The sequence below is a fragment of the Xenopus laevis genome, chromosome 5L, assembly GCF_017654675.1.
Source record: "Xenopus laevis strain J_2021 chromosome 5L, Xenopus_laevis_v10.1, whole genome shotgun sequence".
Classification (NCBI taxonomy): Eukaryota; Metazoa; Chordata; class Amphibia; order Anura; family Pipidae; genus Xenopus; species Xenopus laevis.
This window is the reverse complement of record NC_054379.1, coordinates 171,367,514-171,377,717: the sequence shown is the minus strand read 5'-3', so window position 1 is coordinate 171,377,717 and position 10,204 is coordinate 171,367,514. Positions and strand designations below refer to the sequence as shown.

At 45.0% G+C, this 10,204-nt stretch overlaps 1 protein-coding gene across 1 annotated transcript in view; it reads right to left on the bottom strand.

The window, feature by feature from the left end:
* Positions 1–1,158: 1,158 nt before the first annotated feature.
* Positions 1,159–10,204, bottom strand: part of XB22169530.L (oocyte zinc finger protein XlCOF6.1-like L homeolog) — a 29,986-nt gene continuing 20,940 nt past the window's right edge. Inside the window, exons 2-4 of the mRNA XM_018242118.2 lie at positions 9,278–9,392; positions 7,882–8,004; positions 1,159–3,371 (exon numbers count right to left, since the gene is read on the bottom strand). Of these exons, the coding sequence (XP_018097607.1) occupies positions 2,263–3,371; positions 7,882–8,004; positions 9,278–9,344 (1,299 nt within the window). The 5' untranslated portion in view covers positions 9,345–9,392 and the 3' untranslated portion in view covers positions 1,159–2,262. The remainder of the gene's footprint in view (positions 3,372–7,881; positions 8,005–9,277; positions 9,393–10,204) is intronic.

Genomic DNA, 10,204 nt, shown 5'->3' with positions numbered 1-10,204 from the left:
TGCTAGTGTTGCTCCCCAACTCCTTTTACTTCTGAATGTTGCTCACAGGTTCAAACGGTTGGGGATCCCTGTAGTAGACTATGGAGTAGGGCATAGAGTAGAGCATGGAGTAGTGTAGGGTGTAGCGCATGGAGTAAAGTATGGAGTAGCACATGTGGCAGCTCATTGGCTGGCTGAGCCCAGGGCACATTCTACTTCCAAGGCAAAACAAAAAGTGAATACAAACTGCCGACCCAAATCCCAACAGGACTGGCTGCAGATACAGAGTGCGTGTTTTTTGTTTCCAGATGAGACCCCTTTAATATTCCATAGGGAAATGTTATCCTTTCATTCTTGGTTTCCCAAAAAATTCCGCATTTTCTTCCAGTGTCTCTCATGTCATTTATACAACTGGGAATTGTGTCCTTTGTATCATTGTTACATTTACACCAATAAACATTCAAAAAACACTTGTCCTGTCACACACATTAAGTGAAAGTGAATAGCAGCGCCGCACACTGTGTAAGTGAATAGTATCACTGGGCATTTAGTATCCATCTCACAGTACTTGCTGTATGGATTGTGCCCGCACTGAGGTTTCTTCTAATTGGGAATGTCTTTGGGTCAGTACCGTGTGTGTGTAACAATGATGTGTAAGTCCGGGGGCTGTGGGGCCAAACCTTACATTTACTTCTTATGTAGTAACTCATGGGGCATTTGGGGCAAGTTTAGGCCCACTGGATTGTTGTAGGAGCCACATCCACTTTTCAGCTTCTTGGCTGACTGGGTCACACTGGCATTGGGCTGAATTTACTGACATTTCATGTTCCCTCTGCTCAATGTTCTGTATGAAACGGGGAGCCACACTCCCGCCCCCCCCCCCAACCATTTAGTTATTGTGACCAAAGATTTCCCCTTGCGCCAGTCCCACCGCTTGTCTGGATGAGGCCCCGTTCTGCCCAGCGACCCCCACACTGCCCCCGGGTGCCATTTCTTGGTGATGTCACATCATCACGTAGAGGATTCAGAGGTGGGGGGGGGTCAGGTGCAGGTGTAACAGGCCACGCCTCCTAATGTGCAGGTGTAACAGGCCACGCCTCCTAATGTGCAGGTGTTCATCACAGCATTGACCTTGGGACAGGCGGGGCCACTGAGAGACAAAGCCCCTGCCCAGAGATGTTTCACTCATACTGACAGTTTAATAACATCACATGACAAACTGCAGGGCTGACACAACAACACAACTGGGGGGAGGAGCAGGTTCTCAGCTGAGAGAGGGGCCGGTGGGTTCCATATATTGGGCCTTGGGTCTCCCTGTCCAGCACTGAGGGGTTTCGTTCTTGTGAGCAGAACCAGATCAGTGAATATATTCATTAACTGGAGTGGACCTCCCTGTGAAGTAACACAAAACCCAACTGAGAGCGACAAACTGCACAACTACTGACCTGTCACTCTACCAAAGCAATCCTCACAGTCACAACCAGCAGTGCAAATTAGGAAAAGCTTCAAAACTGTGGGGCTGGGCCTCATGGAGATCGCAAGGTACAAGGGCACAGCGTGCACTGTGTGTGGGAACAGAAGGGCATTGTGGGAGGAAGGGCACCGTGTGGGAACAGAAGGGCATTGTGGGAGGAAGGGCACCGTGTGTGGGAAGAGAAGGGCATTGTGGGAGGAAGGGCACCATGTGTGGGAAGAGAAGGGCATTGTGGGAGGAAGGGCACCATGTGTGGGAAGAGAAGGGCATTGTGGGAGGAAGGGCACCGTGTGTGGGAAGAGAAGGGCATTGTGGGGGGTGACCATGGGATTACCTAGAAGATAAGAAATTATGACTTTATTCAGTTGAAAGATGAATATATTTCAGATTGCAGGGCAGTGGGTGCTGATATAGGTGCCTTGCTGTGGATATATAGACAGAGCTGAGGAGGAGGAGCATAATTCTATAGGTTCATGGGAGGAGAATGGATGAGCAGAGGCGTGTGCTCTCCCAGCAGGGGCAATAGTCTGTATGGTTGGAGGGTAGGAGAGACCAGGGGAGAAGCTCATCCAGTAAATGTAAGTGCTACTAAATGCGGGTAGAAATGAATATGCCTGAAGCAGTGCAGCCAGAGGAGCCAAACTGTGGTTCCACTCTGGACTCTAGGTTCTAGAGGGTATATTGCAGATTAATGACTGCCATGAGATCCCCTATTGCCCCTTCCATGACACAAACTGGCATTAAGGGGAAATGTGCAGCAGTCCAGGGGCCAACATTACAGAGTCTTGGGCTCAAGTCTCCATATTCCTTCACGTTGCCAGAATGTCCACGTGCATCTTCTGGTGGCGGCTCATGTTTGAGCAGTGGCGGAAAGACTTGCCGCACTCCTTGCACTTATAGGGCTTCTCCCCTGTATGGACCCGATGATGCTTCTTGAGTTCTGAGCTGAGGATGAAGCTCTTCATGCAGACGTCGCAGGTAAATGGCCGCTCCCCCGTGTGGGTTCTCCGATGGCGAATGATCTGGGACCTCTGGCTGAAGCTCTTGCCACACTCGGTGCAATTGAAGGGTTTAATGCCGGAGTGAGTCCTTTGGTGAATGACCAAATCGGAGCTGCGGATGAAGCTGTTGCCGCACTCTACACATATGAAGGGCTTCTCTCCCGTGTGGGTTCTGTAGTGAACCATGAGGTCGGCACTTTGGCTGAACCGCCTCCCACATTGGGCACAGGCGTAGGGTTTCTCCCCCGTGTGAATTCTCTCATGGTTCTTCAGCCCAGAGTTCTGACTGAAGCCTTTGCCGCAGTACAGACACGTGTATGGCTTCTCCCCCGTGTGAATCCTCTCGTGCTTCCTAAGGACCGAGCTTCTCCCAAAGTGTTTGCCACAGAAGATGCACCCGTATGGCTTCTCCCCAGTGTGTGTCCTCTGGTGAACAATAAGATTCGACTTCCCAATAAAGGTTTTGCCACACTCCGAACACATGAACTCCCGCCCTGCTCTCTTCTGATCCAAACTGCTCATCTTGGTGGCACTACCCGCCGTGCCCAGGGTGCCAGCTTCCACAATGAAGGGTTTGTGATTCTTCCGGTGCTCTACGTAGGCCACTTCATACGAGAAGCACTGCCCACACTCAACACAAATATACGAGTTTGACTTTGTGGTTGAGTCAGCATTGTCCTCATTCACCGTCCCTGCCAGGAGCCCGAAATTCAACAACGTTCTCTCTTGCTTGTTTAGAAGATGCTGCACTGCGCTCCTGATGCTCGGCATCTCCACAGAAACAACCGTCGGCACTTTCACTGGGTCACACCTCACCCTGCGGTTCCGTCGCCGTGGAGCTTGGAGTTGCACCTCATCACTCATGTGTGTCCTGTCTTCTGCTTCATGGTCACCTGTCATGTCACGGGGCCCACACTCTGGGGAAAAAGGAACAAACACTGCATTAAAGAACAGTCAAGGACAAGGGGGCAGAAGAAATACAATAGTAATAATAGCAGTGTGACATCACTAACCGGATCAATCACTGGTTTTGGTTGAAATTCAATTTCTATACAGCAAATAATTTACTAGCAGGTGTAGTAGAGTCATAGAAACCCAACAGAACCACTCACATACTCACTGAGGCTTGTTCCAAATAATAGCAGCGTTCCACATAATATCAGTTGGGAATCCAATTAGTGAGCTCATTCATTCTGGGAAACAACAGGAGTCAATTGGGGCCCTTATTTAAGAAAGGAACGAGCAAATGTTGTGCTTCTGGTTATAGTGTATTTCTCTCTGAAACGCTCACTCAATTGGCTCCTTCCACACATTGTGCAGAAGAACAGCCGACTGATTCAAAAGTTGATTGGAGAGGGGAAACATAGAAAGTAGTGCAGTAGACATGGGGTGTGAGGCAAAAGAAATGCAGAAAAATTGTGGAACAGGTTGTTGGAAGTTGGTGGAGTTCGTACAACACACACACACTGTTATACAACTCAATATCAGTTCCCTCATTTAAAGCAACAGCTTGAGACATCTTTAAGTTGACACAGTCAATGAGTTGGGAAAGAACAACGAGGGACTAATATTCCCTTTTCTTCATAAGACACATTTCAGCCACTTCCTGGTTTGATTTGTAATAGAATGCACAGTGTTGCCAATGCATTTGCCTGGATGGAAATAAAACTTAGTCACTTCTCTATACACACTGCTATTATTGTGAACACAAGTGTATATATATATATATATATAAAGCTTGTACGATAAGTAGTTAAGGAACATTCTGGAAATGTCTCAGTGAAACAGAGGTTTTCTAGCCAGACTTCTGCAGGTGGGAAATGTTGTTGGGACTAGAGATGTGCAGGAGGGTGCTCTCTGTTGCCCTTGCTGCCTGTGACTAATCTATACCCCACGCCCACATCCTGCAGCGTCTATTTATAGACATGCCCCACCCCCTCCGTGATGTCAGAGATGGGAGGCGCAGGTATTTATGTAGACTCACCCACGGGTCGGGTCAGGTGTGGATAGTGAAGGGTTGGGTTAGAGTCAACAATTTGTCAACCTACACATCACTAGTTGGGACAATATACCCCCGGAATGTTTGACGTCCAGTGTTGTCCCACTGCCCCTCGTCCTTCTGTCCCCCCGGTTCTGCTGCCACTCTTTCCTTTAGCAAATGGGCGATTTGGGCTGACAGTCAGAGAAGAAGGCAGAATTGCAGGCTGCCAGTGTATATAGGGGGCACAGGGGCAGCCAATGCAGAAGTCCCGAGGCCAGAGGAGCAATTAGGAGATGTGTCTCAGTAATGACTTTTTGGTGGGTCCAGTCAGGCAGGGGGAGAACAGCAGAGATGTTGCAACCACATTCCACTCATTGAGTCCCCCCTGCACTGCACTCAATGTGGTGGTAGTGGCCCCCTGCTATAAAAAGTTTTCTGGCCACTAACCACGCTGTTGTACAGTAATTTTAGGGTTCATTGATTTCACTCTATTTCATTTTGGGGATTTCATTGTATTTTAGCCCTACAGTTGTGTTCTTTGTGTGTTTGTTAAACATCGCTTTTCTATTTGGCAGTTTGGGGTAGAAAGACATATTTAGCCACCTTGTATTGGTCAGAATGTGCACTTTTCCAAAAATATATGAATTTCAGGGGTCTTTATAGAGTTGGGGGGGGGGGTCTTGTGATACGTAATACATACAGCTGAGGAAATTCCTATGCACTAATTGAATTTGGGGTTCCTACAGCCACATACAACAGTAGACCTCAGATTTTACATTTCCCAGGGGACTGCTAAAAACGGGGACAATTTTGGGGGAAAAAAGATCCTGTTTGCCTGTATGGGACCACAAAGAATGGCGTCAGATCTGGGGAAATGTAAAATCTGGGGACGTAAATCATGTAAAATCTGCTCATTTTAGCTTTGCAGTTTGTAGTTCAGAGTAGAAAGACTTCCAAAAATCTATAGTTTTCTGGGGTCCCTGTAGCCTCTGGCAGTGTGACCCACAAACAGGAATGAGTGGAAAGCTGTGCCATGAGTCTATTCTGGGGTGTCTATATGTCGTGTACTTCAACAATGGGCACCACACTGCTCAGTGCACCCCTGGGGTTCATATTAAGGGGGACTCATGTGAAGTATGGGGATTCCTGGAGCTTTGGGAATGTGCAAAGCAAACTGCTCCCTAGGACATTCCTCTAAAGTGCCACAAAATAAAAGTGCCAAACCAGCTGGCAGAAATAGTTACATAATTAAATTGGGTTGAAAAAAGCCAAAGTCCATCAAGTCCAACCCCTCCAAAGTAAAACCCAGCCCCATACACACACCCCTCCCTACTGTCACATAAATGATATATCCCCATATCTATACTAACTATAGAGTTTAGTATCACAATAGCCTTTGTATTATGTCTGTCCAAGAAATCATCCAAGTCCCTCTTATAGTCATTAACTGAATCATCACCCGGCAGTGCATTCCCCAACCTCACTGTCCTCACTGTGATGAACCCCCTACTCTGTTCCTTTAAATGAAACTTCTTTTCCTCTAGTCTGAAGGGGAGGCCTCTGGTACGTGATTCTCTTTATGGGTAAAAAGGTCCCCTGCTATTTGTCTATAATGTCCTCTAATGTACTTGTAAAGTCTAATCATGTCCCCTCACAAGCGCCTTTTTTCCCCCAGAGAAAACAACCCCAACCTTGTCAGTCTCCCCTCATAATTTAACTCTTCCTTCCCTCTAACCAGTTTAGTTGCACTTAGTCTCTGCACTCTCTCCAGCTCATTTATATCCCTCTTAAGGACTGGAGTCCAAAACTGCCCCCATACTCCAGATGAGGCCTCACCAGGGACCTATAAAGAGACACAATTATGTTTTCATCCCTTGCCCTTTTTTATACAAGAACTTTATTTGCTTTAGTAGCCACAGAATGACACTGCCCAGAATTAGACAACTTGTTATCTACAAAGACCCCTAGATCCTTCTCATTTAAGGAAACTCCCAACACATTGCCATTTAGTGTAGAACTTGCATTTATATTATTTTTGCCAAAGTGCATAACCTGCATTTATCAACATTGAACCTCATTTTCCAGTTTGCTGCCCAGTTTTCCAGTTTAGACAAATCACTGTGCAAAGTGGCAGCATCCTGCATGGAACCTATAGTTCTGCACAATTTAGTCTCATCTGCACAAATAGAACCAGTACTTTCAATGGCCACCTCCAGGTCATTAATAAACAAGTTGAAAAGCAAGGGACCTAGTACAGAGCCCTGCGGTACTCCACTAACAACACTGGTCCAATTAGAAAATGTTCCATTTACCACCACTCTTTGTAGTCTATCTTTTAGCCAGTTCTCTATCCAGGTACAAATACTATGTTCCAGGCCAACATTCCTTCATTTAACCAGTAACCTTCTGTGTGGCACTGTATCAAATGCTTTAGCAAAGTCTAAGTAAATCACATCCACTGCCATCCCAGAATCAAGGTCCCTGCTCACCTTCTCATAAAAAGAAATTAAGTTAGTCTGGCAAGATCTATTACACATAAAACCATGCTGGCACAAACTCATAGTATTATGATTTGCTATGAAGTCCAGTATCTTATCCTTTATTAACCCTTCGAAAAGCTTTCCTACCACTGACGTCAGACTAACTGGCCTATAGGTTTGAGGCTGAGAACGGGATCCTTTTTTGAATAGAGGCACCACATTAGCAATTCGCCAGTCTCTCGGCACTATGCCAGATCTCAATGAATCCTGAAAAATTAAGTAAAGAGGTTTGGCAATCACAGAGCTAAACTCGCTAATTACCCTGGGATGAATACCATCTGGCCCTGGACCTTTGTTAATCTTAACATGTTCTTGCTGCAATATCTTTTTCTATAGCAATTTTAGTTTGCCTTATAGCTTCTTTGCATGATTTATTGGCCTCCTTGTACCTTATAAATGTTTCGGCTGTACCAGCTAACTTGAAAGCCTTAAAAGCAGGTCTTTTCTTACCCACCTCAACACCAACGCTTCTATTGAACCAAAAAGGTTTTGCTTTGCAACGACGTTCCTTGCTTACAAGTGGAATATACTGACAAGTAGATTTATTTTAAAGACTTCCCATTTTTGTTCTGTGTTTAACCCTGTGAAAAGCATTTCCCACTTAATATGTTGCAGAGATGCCCTTATACTGTCACAGTTTGTACGTCTGAAATGTAGTGTTTTAGTTGGTCCCTTATAGAATTGCTTCTGCAACAGAATCTCAAAGGAGACCATGTTATGATCACTATTCCCTAAATGCCCCTCACCCACACAAATGTTAGACATGAGTTCAGTATTATTAGTTATTACAAATAGGGTTAAAGGGTGGGGCTTATTCTATGGAAGCTCAGGGGAAGGCCTGGGATTGGGCACCTCAAGGCCCCATATGGGCACACAGAATAGAAACGACAGCAGTGTGGTTCTCACCTGGGTCCGGCTGCCCAAACATCAGCTCCTCCATGATTGCTGTTTGAGAAATTTCCCGTTCAGTCTCTGAAGTGGATATGGGGGTGGCACTCGCCCTAAAACAGCCCAAACCCCCATCATCATCTGCAGAGGAAGAAGGAGAAAAAAAAGAGCGTTAGATATCCCACAATTCCCTGCACGGCTGGAAACAAAGGAATCAGTGACTGATGAAAACAGAATAAAATGGAGGAGAAAACACCAATAAATCAATATTCAATTCAATTTGTCAGAGACGAGGCTGAACAGCGGCTTCTACTTCTGTCCCCCCACAACAGTCTGCTATTCTCTCTGACCAATCAGATTTCAGCATGCTGCAGGGTATGTCCCACCCATTCACTGCCAAATCACCCCGTCGGCTCCTCTCACCCTAAAAATCACAGGCCTGTCATGTGACCACATTTCAGTCCCCACCACTCCATTGGATCAGAGAAGACTCCTCCCAAATCACACACTTGCCATGTGGCCAATCAGATCCGTTTCCCATGATTGTGCCCTGCTAATATTATTATCGATAAAATGTTGTTTTTACATCTGAATGTTAATTGGAAAAATTGCAGTGTGATTTGGGGGCCCCATGTGCACCCCTACATAGGGAACCCCAGATTAAGGGATGGTTGCATGACATGGTTTTATGGCTGTTTCATTTTAAAGGGGACATTGGGAGAGTTTCACCAATAAAATCCATGTTATAAAATATACATAAAATCTAAAATGAGTGACAATGAATATACAATAAACAGCCATACGATCATTTCATGCACCATCCCTGGAACTGGGGCCCCTCCTAATCACTGAGCAAAGCCAGGGGCCCACAGTATGAGGTCACAGGTCATTAGTAAAATGGAAACGAGAGGCACAAGGTATTGATATGGAAGCCCGCGGCATTCCCAGCGCACTGATTGGCTGCACAGAGAGAGAGGTGGGAGTGGTCACTTCTCATGGCTGCAGTGGATTATACACAATCTTCATACACAGTGTTAAGGAAAGCAATTTAATTACCTGCATCACCTGAAGCCCCTCCCCTACACCCCCTAGTCCTGCCCCCATGAGCCCATAGCAGTTAGTGCTCTCCACTATATAAGAGTCAATGGAAAAAGCAGGGTCACTGCCACCAACAGTCACATTGTCACCTACGAAAACAAAGTTAAATCCCGAAAAGTCACATATATTATATTTTATAAGATTAATATTCTGTATGCTGTGCCCTCCCACTCCTGTCTCCCCCCATTGTGTTACCCACCAGCCCCTGTCTCCCCTATTGTGTTACCCACCAGCCCCTCTCCCCCCATTGTGTTACCCACCAGCCTGACATTATTTGTTACATGACTGTCCAAAACTCACCAGTTACCAGTCTTACCTGTATCCTGATTGGTCGTTCTCATTATATCAGTGTTCATGCTGAGGGCTGTACTCGCTGGGCACATTCTCTAACCCCATGGTATCACATGGCACACGACTGACACTTGTTCTTTCTGCAAAGCCACAAAAAGAACCAGATGAGAATGTAAGCTCTGTGGGCTACTTCCCCCTTTGTATCTCTCCACATGGCACTTACCCTCACAAAGGCCGAGAATATCCTGCCACATATATCCTTATAATACACAAAAGCCAGGAATATCTAGTAAATTATATCCTTATCAACAGTAAGTTGTGAGGTCATCAGTTACAAACAGTGACTAGTGATGTCATCAATTATAAACGGTAAGTATTGATGTCATTTCCAACATGACTCACTAAAACTTGTGTATTATAATAAATAAAGTACCCCCAGTTGCAAAATATGAGGATATTAGAAGTCACCTCGGAGTTCTATGTCCTGTATTTATATGATCATGAAACTCCTTGGTGACTTATAATATCCTTATATTTTACAAGAGGGGGTACTTTATTCACTATATAATGTACAAGAGGGAGTACTTTATTCACTATATATAATGTACAAGAGAGAGTACTTTATTCACTATATAATTTACAAGAGGGAGTACTTTATTCACTATATATAATGTACAAGAGGGAGTACTTTATTCACTATATAATGTACGAGAGGGAGTACTTTATTCACTATATATAATGTACAAGAGAGAGTACTTTATTCACTATATAATTTACAAGAGGGAGTACTTTATTCACTATATATAATGTACAAGAGGGAGTACTTTATTCACTATATAATGTACAAGAGGGAGTACTTTATTCACTATATAATGTACAAGAGGGAGTACTTTATTCACTATATATAATGTACAAGAGGGAGTACTTTATTCACTATATATAATGTACAAGA